Source organism: Urocitellus parryii, assembly GCF_045843805.1.
Source record: "Urocitellus parryii isolate mUroPar1 chromosome 13 unlocalized genomic scaffold, mUroPar1.hap1 SUPER_13_unloc_11, whole genome shotgun sequence".
In the NCBI taxonomy this organism is placed as follows: domain Eukaryota; kingdom Metazoa; phylum Chordata; class Mammalia; order Rodentia; family Sciuridae; genus Urocitellus; species Urocitellus parryii.
Genome location: NW_027551763.1, coordinates 953,394 through 979,764, shown reverse-complemented (window position 1 = coordinate 979,764; position 26,371 = coordinate 953,394). Strand labels below are relative to the sequence as shown.

At 44.3% G+C, this 26,371-nt stretch overlaps 1 protein-coding gene across 1 annotated transcript in view; it reads left to right on the top strand.

The window, feature by feature from the left end:
* The window catches only part of LOC144251333 (trafficking kinesin-binding protein 1-like), a 46,385-nt gene that overhangs the window by 10,651 nt on the left and 9,363 nt on the right, over positions 1 to 26,371 (top strand). Inside the window, 10 exon segments of the mRNA XM_077794334.1 lie at positions 1,000 to 1,100; positions 1,949 to 2,057; positions 4,019 to 4,097; positions 5,080 to 5,210; positions 6,674 to 6,748; positions 7,442 to 7,579; positions 11,907 to 11,983; positions 13,533 to 13,769; positions 14,753 to 15,069; positions 21,614 to 21,829. Coding sequence (XP_077650460.1) covers positions 1,000 to 1,100; positions 1,949 to 2,057; positions 4,019 to 4,097; positions 5,080 to 5,210; positions 6,674 to 6,748; positions 7,442 to 7,579; positions 11,907 to 11,983; positions 13,533 to 13,769; positions 14,753 to 15,069; positions 21,614 to 21,829 — 1,480 coding nt within the window.

The following is a 26,371-nucleotide window of genomic DNA, read 5'->3' as shown; positions in this document are numbered from 1 at the left end:
AATTCCTTACCACATACAAGAATATCCTATTCTCTGGGATTGGAAATGTTTTGTCCCCCTGCCTTGGAAAAGCTTTGAATTTACAAAGTATAGCATGTTCCTCTTTAGCACATCATTGAATGATCAGTCTAGGTGTTGAAGCCTTTGTGTATATAATAAATTGGCTTCTCCTCGGAAGAAACAATTCACTCCTTGTGTTGGGTCGGAAATTGGACTTAACCATAGACCTCACATCAAGTTCTAAATAAGAAAGAAAACAGAGTTGCACTACTCTTTTTAGTACTGATTTCATGTTCATCAGTACTAAATATTGGAAGGGCAAATGAAGAGTTTTATAGCAAAAGTTTTTTTTTACTTTAAAACCTGAAATAAATCTCCATGATTTGCAAAACCACCATAGCAGTAGTTGTGTGATCAGTTCTTGATAGTTGCTCTTTTCCTCCTGTATCTGAAATTTCTGTCTAGTGATTGTTGAGCAAGGACTGACCGAGAGTGGCCAGGAGCCCCATGAAAGTGTATCAGTCACCAGGTGGGGCTGTGTGGGCTTCCAGGTAGGGTGGACTAGCTGCTTACGGCAGTCCACCAGAGCTGGCATCTCCATGATCCTGTTCTGAGTTTGATTTGGTTCCAGCAGAAGTGAAAGGCCTCTTCTTTCATTTGGTAGTGTGTCCAGCTGGTCATCTAACTACTTCCAAAGCCCAGAAGTAATCTCATGTCCTCCATCATCATTCTAGAGCCTTCGTGTCCATTTTCTATACCAAAATTAAAATTATTAATTTAGAGAAGGAGATTTCTGCCTTCAAGCAATGGATTCTGTTTTTCTTAAGTGGGATCAGACTCAACTCTTAGAAACCCCTGTTTTGTTGAGTAGCACATAACTGATTAGTGTCTTTTCATTTTCAACGGGAAGTTTGTCTCTAAGTAGTAAGTATTTGAGTACAAGGAGGACATTATCACCTCTTAGAAAGCAAAAGGTGGGCCTGGCTATTGTTTTTGCAGGTTTCTCAGCTCCGTCATGAGCTGTCCATAAAGGATGAGCTGCTCCAATTCTACACCAGTGCTGCAGAGGAGAGCGAGCCAGAGTCTGTCTGCTCAACCCCGTAAGTCACCTGGGGGCTGTGTTTCTGGAGGCCAGGGCACAGGCTGCTGTTGATGTCATTGGAGTCACCTAGGCAGTGTCACCTCCACCAGCAGCACAGGTCAGCCTTCCCCAGAATAAGCATCTCTAAGTGCCTCAGATGGATTGATTTGTACTATTTTTGTGGGACATAAAAGGGCAGGTTTTAAATTTTCCTCTTACTGGGTCTTATTGCTTACTTGTCAGGTCAGTTGATTTGCCCTGGCGTATTAACAAGTTAAAAAAAAAAAAAGGTGGGCTTTGCTGTTAAAGGAACACAGGGTTCTGAAGCTGGAGGTGCCATGGCAGGTCCTTGGGACAGAAGGTGTGGGGGCTGTTCTGAAAGTCAGCAGAGCCCCGTGTGGAACTCTAGAGCCTGATGGCCTGAATTCAATCTTAGGTCTGCGACTTAACCTGCATGCTCCTGGCCAGGTTACTTAATTTTTGTGCTGTTACCTCATTAGTAAAATGGAGCTACTAATAGCAGTTAAGTCATAGAGTTCTAGCATCAAGTTAATACATGCAAAATACTTAAAGCAGTTCTTAGAACATAGAAGTGCATCCTAAATATCAAATAATTGTGTTGGCTTTCCAGAATTGTGTTGGCTTTGTGTAGATCCCATCCCTCTGAATTCTGAGGTAATGTAGCAACTGCAAATTGTGGACAGAGGGGTGTACACTGGGGTGCTATTTTCCTGGGCATTAGGGAGCAGTCTAATTGCAAGTCTCACAAACTTTCTTTGAGGCAGCCCTTCTGGGTCTCCAGGTGGGCTGGCTAGGTAGTGGAGGAGACATCACCTCCCCAGATGGTAAGCATACTTTCTCTCCCAGGCTGAAGAGGAATGAATCATCCTCCTCAGTCCAGAATTACTTTCATTTGGATTCTCTTCAAAAGAAGCTGAAGGACCTAGAAGAGGAGAACGTCGTACTTCGATCCGAGGTGAAGTGCACTCCCTCCCTGTCCTTGTCACCCACTGGAAGGGTGGTGGCCCTGTTTGTTGTATTTGGCGAGAATAGCCACAGTTACAGTGCTGTCCTCAGAGGCCACCATCTCTGGCAGAACCACGGAGCCTGGGCTTGCTGGGCATACTCAGCAGACAGGCCTCACCCCTGCACTGGACACTGCCTTCCCAGGTGCTGAATCCTGCAGCATGTGGACTGAGAAGACGTGCAGATCTCTCCTCCTTCACCATAGGGTCTTTCCACGGTGTTCTTCAGCTCTGGTCTCAATGTGTAGGAAACGACTGAGAGTGGGGGTGAAGCCAGTTTTCATGTTACTGTAGTCAGATTGGCTCCAAAGAAACAGTACCTCCAGAGCCTGGAGACATGTCCCTTGAACAGTTGACTTAAAAAGGTTGAGCTGAGGCAACTTGGAAACTCTGCTTTAGGGAGTTCCCTTTACTGGCAAGGTACTACCCTGGCACTTTGGTATGTTATTATTATAATTTTTAATCTTCTACAACAAGGCTGCAAGTTGCTTACTTTGATTCTCATTTATAGTGAGAAAACCAGGCTCCAGGCTGCTAAGTGTTTTGATATCTCGGGGTCCCACAGTCTGTAGTAAGTGACAAAGTCAAGATTTGGACATTTATGTGACTCTCAGCCCATACTTTTCCTCTTCACCTACTGCCCTTCTCTAAAAACATGGATGCATAAAAATTTAGTACTGTTTGTCTTAATTGGCAGTGGGTTTGTGTTCTTTAGCCAGAGGGATGATGTCAGGTTCAGGCTGTATGCCCACCTAAGCTGGCCCTAGACTCCCTTGAGCCCCTTCAGTGGGGCAGACTGTCTGTCACCTTGAAATTGCTGCGCATTGGAAAGAACCTAACAAGATGCTTTTCTGCAAGACCTATTCTTGTAGACTTCACCTCTTCCAGCTCTTCACTTCCTAATGAAAACAACCCTGAGTGGCCAAGGTTGCCCCATTGTGCTCTGCCAGCCAGTGGCTTAGCCAGTTACAGGCCCAGTGTTTCCCATTCTGAGTCTAGCACTGCCATTCCAGCCCTTGGGAGATGCCCCAGTTCTGAGTACGCAGCAATCCCACCCTCTGTCAGAATCTTACCTAAAGTCAGTGAGGGAATCTGATCCCATCTATAGATTCTCACTGTCCTGCCTTTGTTCTCAGAAATGTAGTATCTATCTCTCCACAGCCAGGATCATCACAGGGCTCTGAGACACCTTTTCTCAAACTGCATCATTTTCACTGGGCCTTCAGATCTCTTCCTGGAGGAAGCTGACCAGGGTCCTGGGACGGCTCTTGGGTCTCTAAATTTTCTGTATTGGACCATATGCTGAACACAGCAGGTTTAACTCCAACTCAGAACCTCATAGTTCAGTGCCTGGCACAGAGTAGTGATAGAGTGTACATTAGCTTCATATGATGTGTGCTTATCCTTGTCCTTAGGATCTCCACACCTGGCTTTTTTTATTTTTCCAATGGTACTGGAGATTGGACCCAGGGCTTTATGCATGTTAAGCAACCACTCTACTTCTGAGCTACAGCCCTAGTCCTGTGGTTTTCCTTAGAATGCCTGCCATAGGCAGGGCAGGGTCTTAGGCACTGTGAGAGCCACAGCAGTGTCTGTATCTATGAGCTGGACAGACAAATGAACAGGCAGACCCTCCTGCAGAATCTTACAGAGCTTGCTGTGTGGCCTTTGAGTGCTGGCTTTGTGTAGCGCCATCTAGTGGTGTGTGTTTTTCAATTTTCTGCTTTGAGAGTGTCCCCTTAACTAAGTAGGAAATGTTTTGTACTTGAGGGCCTAACTAATGACAGGTGAAGAGATACTGACCAGCACTTCCCAGACTCGGGTTTGCCCCTGCTCCATGCCTCGCCCTCACGCGCATGGCAAGTCACAGTGCAGTGTGAGTGCTGGGCCCTGACCTGAGCCTTTTCTACAGGCCTGCCAGCTAAAGACAGAAACCATCACCTACGAAGAGAAGGAGCAGCAGCTGGTCAACGACTGTGTGAAGGAGCTGAGTATGTCCCCTGCCCACTCGCTCCCAACCCCCACCCCAGCTTCTACTTCCTTGTATCTCCCATTGTCATGACCCAATGGCTTTGTATCGTCCTTGATGAAGAGCAGGCTCCCTGCCAGCCTGAAATCAGTGAAACGAGACCTGACCTTGTATGGCACCCCCTCCCCATTTGTGAATTGGGTTCTAGGCCATTAACCATATATTATCTCAGTTTCTTCTGAAAGGGATATTTAATTTTGGCTTTCTGCTGGAATATTAGAATTATTAAATGCCAAAGTTTGGCTCAGATACAGAAATCTGGCTTGAGAATATGAAGAAAACTGCTTTTTAGTGATTTGATTTGTGAAAATTGAGGCCCGAGTTCTCAGTTTTGCAAATAAGTACCTCCCTACCATTTTCTCCATTGTAAGTTTGCAAGGTAAGATAAAAGGGCAAATAGAATCTTTTGTATTTCATCAAAATACTAAGCAAATGAACAATACCCCATGTTTAAGTCTTATAAAATGGGTTATGTCTGAATAGGAATGAAAACCAAAGGGAATTGTAGTATGCATCAGCAACTGGGATTTCTAGAACAAGGTGCATGTAGCAGGGCTTCCTGTTGGTGACATGGATCCATTCATGTGTGGAATGTTGAGATTTGGCCAGATGTACCATGTTTGGGGTGTCTCCTCCTGGCTGACTCCCAGTGCCTGCCTGATTGGCTCTGAGGAGACAGACTTGATCAGTGGGGTTAGGCCCTTGCACTGAGCCCAGGATGACAGCCCATGGGAAGATCATGTTCCTTCTCATGACTGACTGAGTCCTGAGAAGCCACTTTGCTTCACCATGGAAGAACACAGTCACTATGCATCCCTTCATCATGTACCCTCTGTACTCCTCCCCATAAAGATGGGTTTTCATGTGTGAACCACCAGGAAACCACTCTCTCTGGTCTGTGTGTGTAGTTTTCTCTCTTACTCTTTGTCATTTCTTTGTCAAAGGGGATGCCAACGTGCAGATTGCCAGCATCTCAGAGGAGCTGGCCAAGAAGACTGAAGATGCTGCCCGCCAGCAAGAGGAGATCACACACCTGCTGTCACAGATTGTCGACTTGCAGAAAAAGGCAAAAGCTGTAAGGCTTCTGTCACTCTGGCTAACACCACAGTGGTTGTGCCAAGATGGGAAGGGGCTATCACTCTAGAAGAGTGTGTGCTGCCCCTTTGGAGAAAAAGCTTAGTGGATTCAGTAATAAAATGTCTTGTGGCCCTGAGTTGGCAAAGGGTCTTTTCATAACCTCTTACCTCCTGAAAACAATCTACAGATTAATATAATTCATCAAAAAAGGTGCTGCAGGAATTCATTAGAAGCTAATATACTGGCTACAGTAATTATGCTTGACAATAGCCTGTCCTCAGTGCAATCCCAGCACCCAAATTTACATCAGCAGGAATTGGGTTACTAGAGTGGAGCAGCCTTCCATGAGTACATCCTCCTCTGAGTGTGACATTCCTAGATGTGACCATACTAATTAATTAGAGAAGTAACATTCCTCCAGAGGCCAGAGGCCAGGGTAATGAGAGTTACTGTACTTACAAAACAAGAAATTTTTCTCTTCCTGCCCAATTCTACTTTCTTCTACTTCTGCCACTCTATGTTTTCCTTCCTCTTCTTTCCTTAATGGGAGGTGGTATTATTATTATTATTATTATTATTATTATTATTATTATTATTTCTCAGTACTTTTATATTATGTGCTCGGGGCATGTATTTGAAAGTGTCTAAGTTACCAGTTCCCTAGAATCTAAATTGAGACCTGATGAAGCACAATGCTCTTCATCCAGAGGTCTCCACTTTGAGGTAGATTCAGTACTTTGATGAGCTTTGGGGGTAAGGATGGGAGTTCGCTCTATGGTCATGAAGAGTTATATAGATGATGTTGGGTAGTCAAAGGGTGGACTATTGTAGACATTACTTGTTGTGTATCCATTCCTCACTTATTGTAATTAAATGGATTTCAATTCTTATTTTTCAATGAACTCAACTTAGATAATTTACAATGCAGTTATGACTGTCCTTGTGGGAGTTTGGCCAATGAGAAATCCCACAGGAGGACATTATTTAGAAAATAAAATATAATAAAAAGGTGCTGTTGATGTGAAGTTCTGAACTTTAATTTAATCACCTGCCTAGTATTTGTTTGGACTCAGTGCACCAAGTATGTTGTACAGTACAAGTAGCCCCTTGAGGATTAAGTGAAATGGCAAAAAACAGTTTTTGTTTCCCATATGAAACCTTTGCTGTGAGAGGCTAAATAATTTTGGAAAAATGAAAAGGGGAAAGAAAGAAGCAGAGAGAGAAAAAGAAGAAAGAGGGAAGGAAGGAGAGAGACTGGCTTCTAGAAAGCAGCCTTTACATTGGAGGTAGGGAGTGGAAATTGGACTGTAAGACCATCAAAATTATATAAGACAAAATTTTACTCCAGTTTGAGATAACACATTTCATTGTAGAAAGGGGATGGGGTCCTAATGGATCAGGTAATGAGGGGAAGAGTTGGGCTTATCTGGTGTCTACTTACGTGTCTTTGCTGTGTTTTAGTGTGCAGTGGAAAATGAGGAACTCGTCCAACACCTGGGAGATGCCAAGGATGCCCAGCGGCAGCTCACGGCCGAGGTGGGTGTGTCTCCCTTACCTCTTGAGGGCTTTTGGTTCCAGTGAAGGTAGAACTTGACAGGCTTTGTTCATGTCCATGGTAACAACTGTTTTTATTGTTGGTGTTGTTGTTTGTACTAGGGGTCGAACCCAGAAGTGCTTAACCACTGAGCCACATCCCCAGCCCTTTTTACTTTTCATTTTGAGACTGGATCTCACTAAGTTGCTGAGGAACAACTGTTTTTATATTGACTTTAATATAGCTTTCACCTCGGTTCTGTGCCTGCTGCCCCTGTAGCTGGTTGTGAACACAGGGAGGCCATGTTCCACACCAGCCCAGGGCCTGGCCCCTGCTAAATCTTGGCTCTGTAAATGCTCACCAGTGTAAACCATGCAACATATGGCTTGAGAGGAGCCTGTTCAAGGATATGCCTTGAAGCAGGGTATGCTGGTTTGCTTTTCTGTTAATTTAAGGTTGTTTTATCTGCATTGCTCGTTGTTGGTATTTTAGGAGATTTTTGAGACTGTAGATTCACTCTAAGTAAAAGTTAAAGAAAAACCAATCTTGAGAGTTTTTGCTATTTTGCCAGCAGGGCAGCTGTTCCACACTGGAGGCCTGGTTAGATTGCATGTGTGTTTCTGGCTCTTGTGGGGGGCATGCGCCCAACTACTCATGAGGTCCTGACCCTCTGCATCTTTCTTGGTCTTCTCTAGCTGCGTGAGCTGGAGGACAAGTACGCAGAGTGCATGGGGATGCTTCACAAAGCACAGGAAGAGCTGAAGAACCTCAGGAACAAAACCATGCCCAATGCCACGTCCCAGCGCTACCACTCGCTGGGCCTGTTTCCCATGGTGAGCTGGTGCTTTCTTCCCAGCACCCCTCTTCCCACCCACAGGGAGGCTTGTCGGGTAGGATGGCCATGGTGCCTGATATTGTGAGCACTGGAGTTGGGCGTTTATACTTAGCCACTTATTTCACAGTCAAGGGCAAGTGAGGCCAGTAGATGTCTTCTTAACTGCATAAGACAGATTGTTGCTTTATTTTCCATCCCTCTAAATCTGTTGTCTTTCCTACTCCTGCCATTAAAACATAAATTTACTATGAACTTGATTTACTTAGATGTATTTTCTACATGACTTTTTTTCTGACCTTATTAGAGTGTGTGTTATTTCTTTTGGCTCCAAAAGTACATTCCAGAATTCTTAAAGTTCCATACAGTTCTGTTGGATCTCTGTAAACTTATGAATCGTTCTCTTGGTGACTTTCAGTGTCTGTGATCTCTAAACAACTTTTCTTGTTTTGTTGTTGTTTTTCTCATACTATTTTCACACAACCTTATTCCTTTAGCCTCACTTAATTTGTTTCATGTTGGTGCTTTAGGGGGAATGTGGTAGAGAAGGGGATTTTTCAAGAGGTTAATCTCTCTGGACAGCATTAGGGTTAAGCTCCTTGTTTGGTCATTTCTACATGGCATTTGGTTATAGGGAAATCAGCTTACTTATTTTGTCTTCTATCAGTATAAATCCCTGAAAGGGGAGAGGAATGTCTTATTAGTAATATTCTTCTCTCCCTTAATCTCTTTAATACTCTGTACCAAACACATCAATTTGTATGTTGTAGTATTGTAGATCCTTAATAGATGCTGAATTACGGTGGGTGGGTGGAATGGATGGGTGGACAGATGATGAATGGATGGATGGATGGACAGATGGATGATGGCTGGCTGGCTGGTGGGCTGAATGGATAGATGATGGCTGAAGGAAGCATAGATGGATGAAAGGATGATGGATGAATGGATGATTGATGGATAGAAGGCCTAAAGAACAAACTATCAAGAACTTCTTTATATTCAGTCTTCATTTTCATGATTTGATGAAATACCAAATTCTCTCTGAGGTGAGAAGAGATTTGGAAAGAAGCTCATCTCAATGAGATAAAAATAGATGACTATATAAGTTTGTAAAACCAATTCCCTTCTGGTTTTGGTCCCCCTTTTCTTGAGCTTTTTCCCTTTTTTGTCCCATTGCTGACCCTGGAGGACACTATCCTGCCATTCCCCGCTCTGTTGGGTCTTCTTCCTAAATCCTGATCTCTCTTCTTTGCTTTTACATATTAGAGTCAGACTAGACCTTTCTCTGCCTTTCTTTCTTTCTCTTTTTTTTTAAATAATTTTTAGTTGTTGATGGATTATTTATTTATTTATTTATTTATTTATTTATTTATTTATTTGTGGTTCTGAGAATCAAACCCAGTGCCTCGCACATGCTAGGCACAACCTCAGACCCTTTCTCCCTTTCTCTCTTAAAAACTTGATTGAGGGGCTGGGGCTGGGGTTCAGTGGTAAAGCGCTTGCCTGGCACGTGTGAGGCACTGGGTTCGATCCTCAGTACCACATAAAAATAAATAAAGGTATTGTATTCATCTGCAACTAAAAAACAATAAAAATTAAAAAAAAAAACCAACTTGATTGACATGTAAGGGAAACCAAAAAGAAAAATGTTAAGAGTCGGTTTTCTAAGGGGCAGATGGATGATTAATAAAAGCAAAGAATATTTTGTCCCCCAAGTTTCCCAATCTAGCAGTAACTGCTTGAGGCTTCCCCCTGGCCTGTGTAGCTCTGCAGGCTTCTTGCCTGGGTTTCCTTCTTTCCTGGCTTCTCAGTCTGATGTAGTGAGCTCCTGGGGCTGTCTTGTTTTGTAAGTACCTGGATTCACTCCACTGCCTCTCCAGCTCTCAAGGACAAATCTGTCTTTGAAAACCAAACCATTGTAAGGGAAAAGTTGAATTGAAAACACATACTTCATTTTTTTTCCTTCTGGAAGGAGTCTCAGCTTTCATATTTGCTGATGTAAAGCTTTTGTTTGCTTTTTTCTGTAGTTGTTGGCAAGCCCAGTTTTTGAAGATGGCTATTTTTAAAGTGCGTTATGCATTGAAGGTATTTAAAACAGTTCTAAAGATCATACCATGACTGTTTCTGGAGCAGAATGCCCAGCTCTGTCTCTTTTGCTCCCTGCCATTCTAATTGTAGAATAAAACAGCGAGTAGTAGTTTGTGTAATGGTGTTCCCAGTTCGTTTGCCTTATGGCAGGATTTCTTAATCTAGGATCCACAGATGGAATTCAGGAGGCCTGTGAACTTGGAGGGAAAATCATGTGTTATTTTCATTAATCCCTAACTGTATTCAGTAATTCCTTCCTCCATGAAGATAGGCAACAAGCCACAGTGATGTGAACACCATCTATGACCAGTAGAAATCATAGGTATTTATATAGCAATACCAGTTGTCACAGATGCCTCAAAATACCAATGATGCTAGATAATCTCCATGTCAAAATCAGTTATCATTCCTGAACCCAAATACATACATAAGTAAATAATTTGTCTTCGTTATAGTCCTAATTATTTTATTTTTTTTAAAAAAACTGTATTCTGAGAAGGCATCCATAGGTTTCCCTGGATTGCTAGATTAGAGGGGGTCATGGCTCCAAAATGTCATGGAGCCCACTTATGACTTGCCCCAGCATGGTTTTGAAATTAGTAGTTTGGTATCTCATTTTTCTTAGGGTATACAAAGGTCCCTTCTTTCTCTCTTTTCCACAGAACTCTGGATATAAACCACATGGTGAATAGAAGTCTTAAGAAAAATATCCTCACCTTAACAGACCTCAGACTCACCTAGGGAAGCCCTTCAACAAGGCTTATGCTTATGGCAATCTGTGGGTGGTAATTATGAAGTAAAATGGCTTATTTGTGAGTTAGGATTGAAAACAAGCTCACTAGCCCTTTACTTATGGAGCTTCCTGCTGGCTTCTCTGCCATCTCCACACTTGGTTCAGCTTCAGACTGGAGTGTCCCTGCGGACCATGGGGCCCAGGAGATGATGCCCAGGAGATTCCGTGCACTGCCCGCTGGGAAGCACTGGCCACACCTGACTATGTCAATTTAAATAATTAAAATTAAGTACAATTAAAAAGTCAGTCTTCAGTCATACTGGCCACATTTCAAGTGCTAGGCTAGTGGCCATCATGTTGACAGTATAGAGGACATTCCATCACTGCCAAAAGTTCTGTGGGTTAGCGTGGAGTTAGCCCTCCCCTTAGGTTGTCCTACCTCCATGTCTTCCCCTGGTGCTCAGCAGCTGCTTTTCTGAACATATGTGACACCATGGGCATCTGCCACATCACTGTGAGGAGGGACTCTGTTAGGTTCTTCCTCAAATAGCGAGGAGCAGTGGGTGGTATAGGAGAGGGAGTTCCATCAGGCAGTCTATATTGTTGAGTCTCAGCTTGGAGCCTGGACCACTGGGGAAGTGAGAAGTCATCGTTGACTGGCTCTTCCCTCATCCCAAAGCTCACAACCTAGGTAGAAAGAGAAATGAGTGAGCTGTTCAGAAAACTAGCAAGAACTTATGTTTGGGGTCTGCTTGGGAGCAAATGCAAGGCTCCTAGTGGAACAGGAATCATGCCTTTCATAGAGAAGGTGGGTGGGTTGGTGGGGAGAGGGCCTTCCCTTGTGGGAGGCCAGGGGAGGTTAAGGACAGAGGCCTAGAGATGATAGTGCCCACAATCCAGTGGTCTACATAGAGACTCTATCTAGTGCAGAACTAGACTGTTCTATAAAGGGGGAGTACCTGCCTAGGAAGTAAAGTTGGAGGGCCTTCATCCAACCTCAGTACCAGAACCCTGGGTGAGCCAAGGGGCTGCAGCAGATCCTGTGGCCTGGGAGGACAATAACTTAGTGTGGCCCATGTGGGCTGTGATGTCAAAGCTAACCATTTATAAGCTTGGGGGTATTTTCAAACTCATCTGTCCCCACTGTTCTGAACACACTCCCCTCTGCCCTCCCAATTCTCTGTTCTTCTTCGTGGCCATAGTTGTAGCTGTGTGGTTTGGCTAAGGGAACATGGGATCTTTCAGACACTCAGCAGCACTTTAGACATTATACTCAGGGCCTGATGGTGCAGCCATGTTCAGAACCTGCCTTTGTTATACCATAGCCAGGGTCTCTAACCATAGAGACCATAGAGAATGCTCTTAACCTTATGTTGTGTTTCAGAAAGTCTATGGGTTTCTGATGCCTCAGTTTACCCTTTAATGGCTCCCCTGGCTACAAGCTTCTTATAGAGAAAGACCCTTTGAATTGCTGCTCTCTTTTCATGTATCTTCTGGCTTTTCTCAGGACTCCTTGGCTGAAGAGATCGAGGGAACGATGCGCAAGGAGTTGCAGTTGGAAGAGCCTGAGTCTCCAGACATCACGTAAGGCTAAACCACTTTTATAGCACTAAATCTCCCAGAGAATGACTTGTGACCCATGGTGCTCAAAATCTAGCATGTGTGTAGGTCTTAGGTATCAACAGTAATGACTGTGGTCCTTCCCAGGTGATAAAGGGACATAAGAGAATGCAGTTAACATCCCTCATCTCCTCTTGAGAGGTTGTGAAGATATATTACAAACTTCTAGAAAGTTGGAAAAGAAGAGGTGAAGCATTGAAGTATGATTCTGCTCTTAGAAATAGCAGTTTCTAAAAAAAAAAGAAATTGGATATTTATCCTCTCATTTTACAAATTTAAGATCAATTTTAAGTCTTGCTTTTTTTAAAATACCTTTATTTTATTATTTATTTATTTGTATGTGGTGTTGAGGATCAAACCCAGGACCTGACTCGCATATAGGCTCAGTCAACAAATATTTGTTCTACAAATATTTATCAAGCCCCACTATGACCCCACTATGTGCAGAGGGCTCTTCAGTGGTGTGAGCAAGGCTTCAAATTCCTTTCTGGATGCATGTAGGGACATCAGCTTCAACATCTCTCTTCCTAACTTAAGATCTGGTGCTTGGCCTGCTCCAAGGTGCTTATTATAAGGAACCTGTAGACCAGGTTTTGTGGTGTTTTCTCTGTATCCATACTCCACAGACAGATCTTTAATGGGACCCCGGGTGTATCAGTGTCCAAAGGACTTCATGCGAAGGAAGCCCTCTGTGGCCCCAAAGGAAATGCCATTATGGAACATATCTACCCTTTTCTCCTCAAAAGAGAATGAATTAGCATCAAAGTGTGGTTCTGCTCTTAGAAATAGCTGTTTGTGAAAATAGAAAAATCTGATATTTATCATTTCATTCCGTAAATTTAAGACTGATTTGGGGTCTTGCTTTTTTTTTTTTTAATAGGAATGGTCAATAAATATTCCTTTTACAAAGATTTATTGAGCTGCACTGAGATAGCATAGCCAGGATTATGGGTGGCCCATAACCTGGCCTTGTTGCTGTTTCAGTGCTCAATAGTGAACACTGCCCTCCTAGAGCTTGCTTTAGAGTTGATATTATGAAAGAAGAGTGGTTGCTAGGAGACATAAGTTTTACTTTTTTTGTTGTTGTTGTAGCCAGACACAATGCTTTTGTTTTATTTATTTTTTTTTATGTGGTGTTGAGGCTCGAACCCAGGGCCTCACATGTGCTAGGCAAGTGCTCTACCACTGAGCCACAACCCCAGCCCAACACAAGTTATACTTAAGTGTTTTTACTTGTAGGTCAAGCTTTCGGGACATGAAAAGCAATGTCACCTTTGCTAGTATCACCTTTAGTATTCAACTGTGCATTACAGTCTTGGAATCAGTGAGTGTTGAGTCTTCTGGTTTCACTTTATGAAGGAGGCACCCAACACCCTAAAAAGGATGTTGAAAGCACAGGATATAGTAGGCTGCTCAGGGGTTTCTTGAGGGCCAGGTGTCTTTGTGGGCCATCTGCTGGTCTTTTGTGGGAGATCTAACTTGCTTACTCATGGATGTTGTGTGTTCTCTGCATTCACCAGAAGCGTGTCTTTGAGACTGTGAGAAACATCAACCAGGTTGTCAAGCAGAGGTCACTGACCCCTTCTCCCATGAACATCCCTAGCTCCAACCAGTCCTCAGCCATGAACTCCCTCCTGTCCAGCTGTGTCAGCACCCCCCGGTCCAGCTTCTATGGCAGTGATGTTGGCAATGTTGTCCTTGATAACAAGACCAACAGCATTATCTTGGAAACTGAAGCAGCAGATCTGGGGTGAGTGAGCTGGGAGTTTTCTGTGTCTGTTTTGGAGAGAAGAGAGGTAGTATGGGTTGAACCACAGGCTCATTAGTCATCAGAGGGAGCTTGATAAGAATTTCCTAGAAAATTAGACCTGTACTTCTCCAAATACATTCCACAAACCCACCAAGCTCATCCTTATCCTTGAGACTGATATTTTACCCAGTTGAAAGAGGTGTAACAAGTTGATGCTTTTCTGTTGAAGAAGAGGATTGATAAATATGTTTTTCCATTAATCATCACTGACATTTGTTTTGTGAACCCCTTTGTAGTTGAATGTTGAAAATGCTTAGGACTCAGGCTCTCTGTCTTGTTTGTTGTGGAGGTGGGGTGCAGGCATCCCAGTCACCTAGCAAATGTCTGCCATGTTGTGGGTCTGTAGGTTGGGCACTTTGTGCAGTGGTCAGTTCCTCCCTGGCCTGAAGCTCTGCAGATCCTTCCCCCAACCCTGCACTGCCTACTTTCTACACCCTTGTCCTCTTATTTATCAAAACTGATTCTTCTGGACCAACAGAGTAAGACAGATGAGAAGCTCCTTGATCAGAGCTGATTTCCTTTAGAGTTAAAATTCAGCTCCTTTAATTCAAGAGGAAAGAGAAGCCGCTCTTGAACTAGTGGCTGCCCTTCTGGTAGCGAGGAACTGCAGCCTATGGAAGGTTTCTTCCTGCAGGCTCAGGAGGGAGATGCTACTAGGGGGTGAATTTTACTTCAGTTTTCATTCTACCCTAGTGCCATGGCCCTTCTGAAAAAAACACTAATTCACACCCACAGAGTGAAGTAGTTCTTGGCGACAGGCATTTGTTTCTCCATTCTTGCCTCCATTTCAGCCGCTGGCCTTGGTTTCCTTAGTCCTGCGTGCAGAGCCAAGCTGCCCGCCCTGGAGCTGTCCTCTGGGTCTGTCCCACCTCAACAGTCCTGCCGGCTGCCCCACTGCACCCTCATGGCATTTCTTCTTGCAGGAACGAGGAGCGGAGCAAGAAGCCAGGCACACCAGGCACGCCCGGCTCCCATGACCTGGAGAAGGCCCTGTGGAGGCTGTCCCTCCGCCGGGAGAACTACCTGTCAGAGCGGAGGTTCTTCCAGGAGGAGCAGGAGAGGAAGCTACGGGAGCTGGCGGAGAAGGGCGAGCTGCGCAGCGGCTCCCTCACGCCCACCGAGAGCATCATGTCGCTTGGCACGCACTCGCGCTGCTCCGAGTTCACTGGCTTCTCGGGCATGTCCTTCAGCAGCCGCTCCTACCTGTCCGAGAAGCTGCAGATCGTCAAGCCGCTGGAAGGTGATCCCAAGGGGCCACGGCCCCTCTCTGTCCTCCTGAGCGACTCCCTGTGGTCCCTCATCCACCACAGTAGGCGTGGCCACCGCTGCCACACCTACTCCTTTTTCTTCGTGACAGCCACCCACGCTGCTGGTTCGAGTTCCTCTGAGGGTGGCCCATAACCTGGCCTTGTTGCTGTCTCAGTGGGTTTGGCAGTGCATACCCCGGCCACCGAAGTAACTCCAGGGAGATGCACACAGTAGCCTTCTAATTCTCTTGCTTTTGCCTTAGTGCCTTAGATATGAGACCTTTTGGAGAGGCAGTGGCACTGCCGACAGACCCCGAAAATCATTAGCCATGCCTGAGGAATATAGGGAGCTCACACTTTCACTTGTTAGACATTTTGCCATCAAGGAGTAGTGCCAAGCAACTACCATAATTTTTTTTTCTTTTTTCTTTTTTCAATAATCACGTGAAAATGATCTGTGGGCTCATGTGTTCTGATTTGATCGTCATACAAAGAGTATGGCTTTCTACAGATGCAGTGTTCTGAGCAAGACTCCTAGAGTCTGCAGTTTGGTGACCAGGAAAGGGTAGCTGTGTAGGCCAGTGAGCTTTGTAGCTCTCTAGTTTAAGCCACCCTTTTGCAGGGGCAGTTCACTTTTTGGTGTCAGGGCTTCCTGGTTCATTAGACTCATGGAAAAACTCAGCTTTTGTTTTCTTTCTCCTTTTTTCATTTTTTGCTTTGGGTATTATAAAACATTTTCCCTGTGCCTACTGCTACCTGCCAAGAGCCACCATATTTGTAGTTTTCATTTTTCACTCCTTTAGTGTGGAAACCCACAGAGACTTTGAGAAGGTGTTTTAGAATTCTGCATTATATTTCTGATGCAAAGCCAAAATTTCTGTGAGTCAATACTTCTCAACATTTATTACCTCTTTAAGAACCATTTTTAGACACTTTTACATAATTGCACACACCATGCAATTTTAATATCACAGAAATATCATTTATGTACTCCATATATAATCTATATGTAGATATATGTCAAATATAAAAATATATATTCTGTGCCTAAAAGGAGAATAATTTTTCTCACCTCAAAGACATCTGTTTTTTCCCTGTTGAAAATGCAGGCTGTAAGATTAGGTTGTGCTTGTTAAAGATTCAAGACATGACAAAATCCTTTATTTTCCAAAGGAGGGAAGAAAATGGGCTGTTTTTTGTCTCCATGGTAATTTTTAATTGTATAATTTAAGGCCTTTCTAGATTTCAGAAAAGGGATGGCTCATTCTTTTTTTTTAAATTATTTATTCAGTTGTAAGCTTGGCAATTGTTTTCTGATTTTCAATTATGTCTGTTTTCCTTTCAATAAAATCTTCCATTTCTGCAATTTTCCTTTCTGCCTTTCTTTTCTTTTCCTTCCTTTGTCTCTCAAAGATCATTGGATGTTATCATCTCTATCCTTTCCTTTCTTTATTTTACTGTGTTTCATTGGATCATCTAAGAATATGTTTTTTGGATTAATTTCCCAAGTATATTGCAGAATGAGATTTTTAAAAATTTATTTTGACCAATTCATCTTTATTTCTTCTAACCTCTGACTTAGAAATATTTTTGTGATAAGTTAATAGAATAAGAGAAAATCCCACTTGATATGCAAGATAAATTTCATTTGTAGCACCCTGTTCCAAAGAAGCTAAATTACTACCATTAAAAAGTCATGTCTTATCACTACACCCTGTAACTCATCCTCATGATAAAGATCCTTTGGGCTCCATTTTGTAGTTCTCTGATTTCTTAGCTGTTTAAAATACAAGCAATATTTTATTACTCCTTCTATAATTGTTGTGTTACTGTGTTTAATTTGATAAGGGGGGATGTGACATAGAAGTCTGCCTGAAGCTTAGCTTCTGTACCCTGTAACTATAGTATTTGATAAGTTAACCCATCTATTTAGCTGTTTTCCTTATTTGTGAAATAGGCTTATACTCCTTAAATAGATTGTGGTGAAGAGTTAATGCAGTGTGTTTTGTATTGTGCCTAGCACCCAACAGATATTTATTAAAACTTAGGCACCTCAAATTTACTCTAGTTCCAACATCTCAGGTCTCAAGGGCCCAGGTATCAGTGTTGAGACCTGGACCAGCATTGTACTGGGATCATGTTCCTACATTATCCTTTTCCATTGACCCAGATGAGAACCTGACAGGATTCCCTTGATCTCCATCTACCAGCCTAGGTGAAGGCATCTAGGCTGAAGCCCTTGGAGAGTGCTAGGTGGGATCTTAGCAGACAGACCATTTCTTACCCATTTGATTAATCTTGCCATCTGCTTATTGTGTCAACCGAAATAGCTGAGCTAGATGTTTAAGAATGCTAGCCTAGCACTCTTAGGTCTGCATCTTATGAGTTTTAAGCAGGTAAAAGAACAAACAAAATATTCCAACTGGAAAGAGGGATAAATCAGTGTTAAAAAGACTGAGGAAGGTGGTATTTCTTCCCTCTGTTTTGTTCTTCTTTCTGATTCATTATAACTGAGGCGATACTTCCAAAGAAACAACTTACTATGTAATGAGGGAAAGCATACACTTCTAAGCTGTGTGTTATCCTGCAGGTTTTATTTTGACTTTTAAGCCCCAATGCTCCTCTGACATAGTAGATTTGGTTTTCTTCTCTTTAGAGGAAAAATTTTCAGATAAAACAGTGGGGTGTGGAAGAAAGCAGACAGAGGGAAGGGGGCTGTGACCATAATTATGTTTTCCCTGCTCTCCACACCCTTGTTCTGTAGAAAACTCTTTGGTTTTGGTGCCAACCAGGAACTCAAAGTTTGCCTCTTTCCCCAGCCTATAATCATGAGGGTGAGAAGAGTAAGCAGGTCCTAGGTCCTAGGTGATATTAGCTAATAGCACAGTGCTTCTCCTGCTCTGTAAAGGAAGCTAGGCAAGGTAGTGAACTGGAAAAAAAGAGGCCTAGGAAATTGGCAACCTGGGATCAGCTCTGAATATGTGATTCATGTTTACTCTTTAATTTTCATGCCTCCTTGTATCACATGAAAGACTTCAGGCAGCCAGGAGATGGATAGAATTCCTAGGTGTTTGTTCTGGCTGGGGATGTGGCAGGTCTGGGAGGTAGGAGGTGTTCTGCACAGGTGCTAGGTTCAGCAAACCCTTCTGGAGCCTGAAAACTAGCAAGGGGTAAAGGGTTCCTGAGCCCCACAGCCTGGCATAACTGAAATTGAACAGTTGGGCTGGAGATGGCTTTCACCAGGAGTCACTTGTGCAGCATATAAAATGCCTGCGTGGGGACTGGCAAGCCCATTCAGGGACATTATTTTCTAGACTCCTGAGGCTTTACATATATGAGGCTGCCTCATTGCTGAAAGGCCTTCTACATGATTAAGAGAATGGACACGTTCCCTGTCTCAGGCCTGGATGAGCTGCTTGCCACCTGTGTGCCTTCTGGAAGTTACTTTTACTTCCCTGTGCTCAGTGTCCTTGTCTGTAAAATAGAGATGACAGGGTTATCGTGAAAACTAAACAAGTTATAGACATAGACCTCTCAGAAGAGTGTTTGACACTTAAGTGGTCAGTAAAGGTCGACTATTCTTATGTGAGTAGGGGATGCCCAAGGCGGGGGGGTAAAAATTGAAGTATGATACACCATTCAGCATATTTCAGGGGAAATTGTACGGAGTTTCTTAGGCTATGTGGTTTCAGGGAATGGATTAATTCCATGCATTTCTGTAGCCTCCTTAAATCCAAACAAAAGACCCACTGTAGCCTCATTTCTAGAGCCCCATCCATGGGTGGGTGGGTGAGGGGTAACCTGTGAAACAGGTGGAAGATCCAAGCCTATGGGACTCTTTCTAGGGCTTAGTCCTCCAGCTTCCCTGGGTCCTTTCCCAGTGGATTTTAAGCATCCTGAGCTCCTTTTAGGAAGAATGAGGAAAGCTGACACTTCCTTTCCACTGTTCTTCACTTTCCAGAGTCTCTTGGCCTCCCTTCCACAGGTCGAGGAGACATGGACATGTTGTACTGGGAATTTCTTGTCATCATTTAAGACCCTAGGGTGCAGTCCCAAGTTAGACATGACAGTGGCTTAAGTCTTCTCCCTGGTACTGTTTTATTGCTAGGAAATGTGCCGGCACAGCCAGTGGGCCCTTGGATAGTATAAATGGGAGTCCCAATAGTGGCAGAGAAGCCCCTGGCCCCCACAGGAACGTGTGGGTCTCCTGCTGGGACCTAGACACCCACCTGGGAATTTTGCTGTTGACTTTTTAATGCAGCTGGGAGCCAGTCACTGCTGCTCACCTTGCCCGGCTTCCTGGCCAGAACACTGATGCCCTGGCTTGTTCTCAGACCTGTACATTAGGGAGGGGGCAGTGTAAGAACCTGGCCTTTGTCACTGAATCCTGGCTCTGCCATAACTAATTGATTTTGAAAAATCATCAAACTTCAGGAATGCTCCATTTTCCACCTGGCATGTGTGAGTGAGTGATAATTCTTGCTGCCTAGGGTGGTTTTGAGGAGTGAATTAATGGACTCATATGTAAAACCATTTAGTTGATATGATGCATGTCAAAACACTGAGACAGGCGTGCAGATGTGTCTCGATACAAGGTAGCTTTATAAAACAGATGCTGTAGCACTGGGCACTTGGGATCCCCCTGAACCCCTGACCATATCTGCGTAGCGTTGCTGGCACATGAACTCCCTTTAGAGTCTGTGGCCTCCTTCAGATTCTCAGGAGATCTGAACATTAAGAACCACAGCTCCAGAACAGGGCTTCTCAGTCTCATCGCTGGTGACATTTGGGACTGGATCATTCTTTGTGGTGGAACTGTCCTGTGCAGTTTAGGATGTTCAGCACCATCTCTGACCTCTGCCCACGAAGTGTCATAAGCATCCTTCTCTCCCTTCACAGTTGTGAAAACCAAAAATGTCTCCAGACTTGGGCAACTGATCCCTAGGGGGGCAGGCAGAATTGTCCCCAGTTGACAACAATTGCTTTAGATGTTCTGACAGGTCTGGGATATAACTTCTTTTGTTATGCTCACCTCTGTGTTATCTTTTTCCTTTTTTGCACGTAGAATATTTTTTAATTTATAGTCAGTAGATGCAGGATAAGTGGGTTGCCTTCCTACCTGTGCACATATAAGGCTGGGGCAGATCTTGAGGTGGGTATCTAAGAGCACTTTCAATGCCTCTCTAAACACCTCTGTCTTGAGCATTGGGTATTTATTTGTGTGGCTGTGTTTGGGTGACTCCTGTCCTTATATAGTAGATCCTGAACTCCCAGTCTCCCAGGCTGTCCCCAGAGCGCTGGTTTCATGTGAGGCATGACTAAGTGTTTCAAGGGGAGAAAAGGCTTGTTCTATCAAATAGGCTGGGCAGAAACTCAGGCCACCAGAGCAGGTGGTGAGATGTTCTGAGATGTTCTTCCCCAAACACACCTCTGAACCTAGGTTTCCCAAGCATGCTTGGACTTGGAACACTTATCTTTGTACCGCACCTGGGACACCTTGAAGTCCTCAAAGACACACTCCGGTGTTATTACAGACCTTCCACAATGACATCTGAGTCCCAGGATCTGGTGTCACTGAAGAAATTGGCTGCTCGGCTTTAGACCTCTGTGCAGACTTACCATGTTCTTAAATCACACCTCTCTCCACCCAGTTCCCCCTCCCTAACCCTGCAGCCTTTCAAGGTTGCTGGCAGAATGCAGAAAACCCAAGTAAAGGAGGTGACAATCAGACTATCACTTACCTCCGTGTGCTTTAATTTCCTTTTGCTTTTCTTTGTGTGTCTCCCGGGGTGGATTTTGTATAGTCTCAGCCTTCCTTGTTCCCAGCGGTCTGTATTTGGCACGAAATTGGTATATATGCACCCCCAGCCCCATGTTTTTTCCCTCTTGTATTTGTAAAATGATGCTATGTTGGTTTGGGGCGTTGGCATTGGTTGATTAAAATAAAGAGCATCACCAAACCTCCTTGACATACAGTGTAACATTATACTTAAAAAATTGTTTGAGCCCAGCATGGTGGTGCACACCTATAATACCAGCTACTCAGGAGGCTGAAGGAGGTTTGCAAGTTTGAGGTCAGCCTGGGCAACTTAGCAAGACCCTGTTTTAAAATAAAAATTAAGAAGCTGGGAGTGTTGCTCCGTGATAGAGCTATAGTCTGACATGTGTGATGCCGTGGGCTCAATCCCTAGTACCCCCCTCCCAAATAAAAGGTTGATTGCTTAAATTGGTGCCCCCTCCGGGTGTGGTGGGGATTAGTGACTATTTCACAGCAGGAAGGGTTAAGGCAGCAATAATGATATGCCTTCTGCAGTCCCAGAGCAGGCTAGGCCCTACCCTGGGTTCACACTAAGCATCATTACTCTTCCTGGATCTCCCAGATCCACATGTTGCAAAGCTCTGTGTGATAAGGGGACAGACCCTGAAAAAGAGGAATTGTCCCAGTGCTGTTATCCTTGCCACAGCATCTTAGAGTCCATCCTAAATCTCCCCCTTACCCCCTCCTTCTCTCTCTCTCTCTCTTTTTTTTCCTGCAAGGTTCTGCCACCCTTCACCACTGGCAGCAGCTGGCCCAGCCTCACCTTGGGGGCATCCTGGACCCCCGACCCGGTGTGGTCACCAAGGGCTTCCGGACACTGTATGTTGACCTGGATGAAGTGTACTGCCTTAACAACTTTGAAGATGACACAGGTGACCACATTTCTCTCCCGGGCCTAGCTACCTCCACGCCAGTTCAGCACCCAGAGACCTCAGGTGAGGGGTCCCGAGCACACGTGACTGTCTCTGGCAGCAGAAGTTACCCGAGCCGTCCTCTGGCTTCCCCAGAGGAGATGCAGGAGATGCCAGCAGCCACGGAGGACGAGGAGGAGGAGGAGGAGGAGGAGGGGTCTGGTGAGGGCACCACAATAAGTCCTGTAAACCTGGCACCTTTACCAGAGGCAGAGTTCTGGGCCATTCTCACTTCTGTTCCGGGCATCATCTGTAGTGGCTCTTTGTCTGTAGCTTCCGCTCGTCTGTGTGGGTGACAATTAAAGCATTCCCATTGTGCCGTTCTGTTTTTTAATACAGAGTCTCTTGTCTCCTTTTTCTAACAAATGGGCGTACCCCTGCCCATCTTGGAGGTGCAGGGATTTTTAAATGGGAGCAGGAGAGGCTGCTAAAAAGAAGTGGGTTATTGGCTCCCCAAGAACATCAGGAACCTTCTTCCTGTTATCGGTGTCGCTCCATGTCTGAGGGGCAGATTCTAGAGTGATTTCCCTACTGATCGGGGCTGACCTGAGCAGTGCTAGGGGAATTATGAGTTCTGGGTCATTCTGAAAGCACATGACAAATCTGTTTCCTGTGGGTTGCACTGAGAGAGAGAGAAGCCCAGAAAACCTTCAGGATCCAGACAACACTTGATAGACCAGCCTATTGACTTTAATTACTTCAATGAAAGCATATATGTCATTTTCTTTCTAGCTTACACATGTTCAAAGTGGAATTTTTCAAAGTGCTTAACCAAATAAACCCTAACAGAAAGTCATTAAGTTCTTCCAGAGGACTCCAGATGAATTTAGAAAAGACATTGAGCTGATCTTGCCTCCCTACTCCCCTACCTCAGTCTCCGAAGGTGAGACTGAGTTTGTAAAATGACCCACATCCCAGTTGCTCCTAGAATGGGAAGCTTTCTACTCAGGGCCCTGGGACCATGGGTCTGTGGTCACCATATGCCCCAGATAGTTACCCTTTACTCTTCCTGGATCTCCCAGATCCACATGCTGCAAAGCTCTGTGTGATAAGGGGACAGACCCTGAAAAAGATGAATTGACCCAGTGCTGTCATCCTTGTAACATTTCTGAGTCACCACCTTTGAAGGAAGGACATTCATATTTGTGATTCACAATTTTCATCTGCAGAGACTCCAACACTCCCCACAAAAACACAAGGCAGGAAGGAACCAAGGTTCTTGGTGGTATCTCCCATCCCCTGGCTAATTTCTGACAGCTGTGGTCAAGAAACTTGATTTGGGCCTGACTTTTCTTTTTCCTTTGTTGTCAACTTCCAAGGAGTCATAGGTAAAGTTGACAATTGTTTAGCATTTAGATTTATTTATGGTTTGATTTTTTTAAGCAATTAAGTTACCGGATTGTTTGTGCAAAAATGAAGATGCTTATCTATGTAGTATCTACACAGTCAACAAAGGGCAACTGGCTGTGTTAGCCATCCTACCCCTGTCCTAGTGGCCATCTGCCAGGCAGGTGTCCTTGAAGAACAGTATCTGAGTGACTTGTGCTGAAAGGGTAGGCAGTGCCCTCCCCACAGCTTTACAGGTAGAAGGTGAATCCAGGAAGTTCAAGGACCTCCACTGGGTGCATCTTTGAGAAGTTGAACAGAAGCTATCATGTTGACAAACAACTTGTCTTGGAGGACCAAGGGAGAGAGGGAACTGGTGATGGGACTAAAGTCCCAACCATAAGCACTGGCTTACGTAAAAAGGAAGGGAGCAGCTCCTGGTGGAAAGGACCCAGGAAACTAGTCATGAGGACTAAAAAGTCACCATAAGCAGTGACCGTTCTTCCTAGGCCCTCCTTACTGAAACCTGCAGCAAATCCACCCCAGCAACGTTATTTGAGGTGAGACAGGCATAGTTACAGTTGAAACTGTAGAAGGGTCAGGCTCAAGATATGTGAATTCAAAAAGGAATTATCTGGGTTGCTGAAAGTAATTTAGGGATGGTCTCATTGTTTGAATGACCTAGAGTTCTTTTGAGCTTGTTTTCCTGATAAGAATCATCTCTAAAAGCTCATCAGAGGGTGAAGGATGTACTCTGATTTGGCTCTTTTTTTCTCTGTTGGGAATGACAGAACCATTTTGATGTTTGGAATGTGGAAAGCATTTTACTCTGTACATAAATCGTCCTCGAGGCTCCAGGTGGCTCTCTGTATACAACCAGTGAGTCACAGGCAGACAGATGAGCCTCCGTGGAAAGATTGGGGCATCCTCTGTTTGGGGATTTGTATCCAGCTGGTCTGGTCTCTGCTTTGGTCCATCATCCACACTTAGCCACAGTCCTGGGATTCGCCATTTTGTCCAGGAAGATTTCGTAGGGAGAAATTTTGAAAACAAGTTGATTAACCTTTTACCTTAACAACTGGTGTGATGGGCAAACTGGGAAGACGTGTATTTTAGGCACTTTTGTCTAGAGCCTGCTGTCCAATGTCAGGGGTGGGGGGAGTTTTGAGCACTGAAAAATGTTTATTAATATATTTTAATGTGTTATTTGAAGTATCACTTGGTGATTTTTTAAAATCCAATGTCTTTAAAAGGATCCATGTTATTGTATTGTAAATAATTTAGATGATTAAAATGGATTGTTTTAAACAATATTTAGATTATAGTTTTACTTTATTTCAGTGACATGTTTTTTGTTCTGATTCACATAGGAAATGCACTTGATTAGAAACAGTCCATATCTTGTCCTGAGAGTGTTCTGTATTTTAGATTTTTATGTGTAGGGAAGAGCCTCTATGTGGCAGACGATTAAGAGTTAAGTTCACACAGTTAAGTCAGTAGTTGGCTGGCCAGATGGACCATTCAGGTGAATTATCTTGGATGCCTTGATCCTTAAAGGTGAAGAAAGTGTGAGATTAAAGCTATGCCCACAGAAGATGTTGCAGGTCAGTCTATTCAGCATTTATACACATGGAGCCCATTTTACCTGGGGGAAATATCTGGAATCATGCAGACCGGGGCATCTGATCTGGTAGTGAGTGACCCTGCAGTACAGATATGTCATAACTGGGGCTGAGATCCTGAAGTTGGTATTGGAAGGCGGTCACACTTGGTCAAAACAGGCCTTGAAAATTTGCCTAAGTCTCCATCACCTGGCCACCAGAGGTGAGAGCCAAGAATCAGCTTTCGTCACATCTTTGTTTTATGCATAGGTCCAAATTCCATTCAGGAGCAGTTACAGAGTGTGGGGAAAGGGAACAGAATAGGTCCTGGTGGAAAGGAGCCAGACAGAAAGTTCTGGCACCCATGTGTTCCTATAGCTTTATCACAGGGCAGGGGCCAGTTGCAGTACACCTTCATCAGCTTGTATCCTGTCTTAATTTCAGTCAGTCTCACTCATGTCCACAGAAGTGGGTCCAGAGAAGCTCGTGAAGGAAAGGTGGCCCAGGGACTCAGAAGAACCAGACAGAAAAGGCTGGTACACTGGTTGACAGGCCTTCAGATGTTTTTGGTGTAGGGACGTTCCTTCCCAGTGTCTTGTGGGAGGAAGCGCTTTTTGATCCAGCCTGTCTCTACTGCAGTCTGCCCACACCCACCCACATCAGGACATGCAGAGGAAGCCCCTGTGCTCTTGCATCAACATGTATGGGAAGCCAGAGCGGCTCAAACCAACTGCAGCCTCGAAGTCGAATAATGAAGAAGGAGAATCGAAAAGCAACAGCATAGAGCCAGCCCTGCTTAGAACTTCCAGAGCACAGCACACTTGCTGAAAGCAGTTTCTTTATGGTGTCCTTACCTGGGAGAACCACAGGAGGTCCCTCCAGAGTCTAGAGGCTCCCACATGGGTGCTGACTGGTGGGCATCAGCTCTTGACTCTTCTCACATGGAGGGGCCTTTGTGATAGCACTCGCCTGTCAGGGTTCAGTAGGAGAGAGGAGTGCCCTCATGGACTGGCTTTGAAGACGCTAGCAGGAAAGGTCTCCAGACAGCTCAGCCAGGCAAGCTCCCCTGCTTATTGGTGTCAGCCACAGAGTGAAGGACAAAAAGATAGAGGGCATGCAGGTCAGCTTGTTGACATCCAAAGGATCCATGGAGATTTTTGTACTTGCCCTTTTAACAGCAATCTAAAAAAAAAAATCTCTTCTCTAGATGATACCCCAGGGGCACTTGAGAGATTTTCTGGCCCTCTGCACAGTGCTGTGAAATTGTTCACCTCTTAAATCACATACTTTTTAGATGAAAGACAGTAGACAGCTTGGTGTAGTAGGATGACTAGACTTTTAATTTTGTAGAAACCAAGAATAAGTTGTACAGAAACTAGAAAAAGATTCTATGCTGATGAGGTTTAAAATCTCCATGTGCCTGACCAGCAGGGGCCCTGGAGTTTCCTCTGAGTTACAGGACCAGATCAGGGCTGTGTCCAAGAAATGTATGAGAAGCAGAGAAGAGTTACCTGGCCCATGTGAGGCCTGCAGCGCAAGGGCTTAAAAAGCATCATTATAGAGTTGTATAGTACTTTTTAGTTTAAAGTCACTTTTTATCTTATTTTTTTAAAGTGATGAGCCACTTTATCTGAACCTA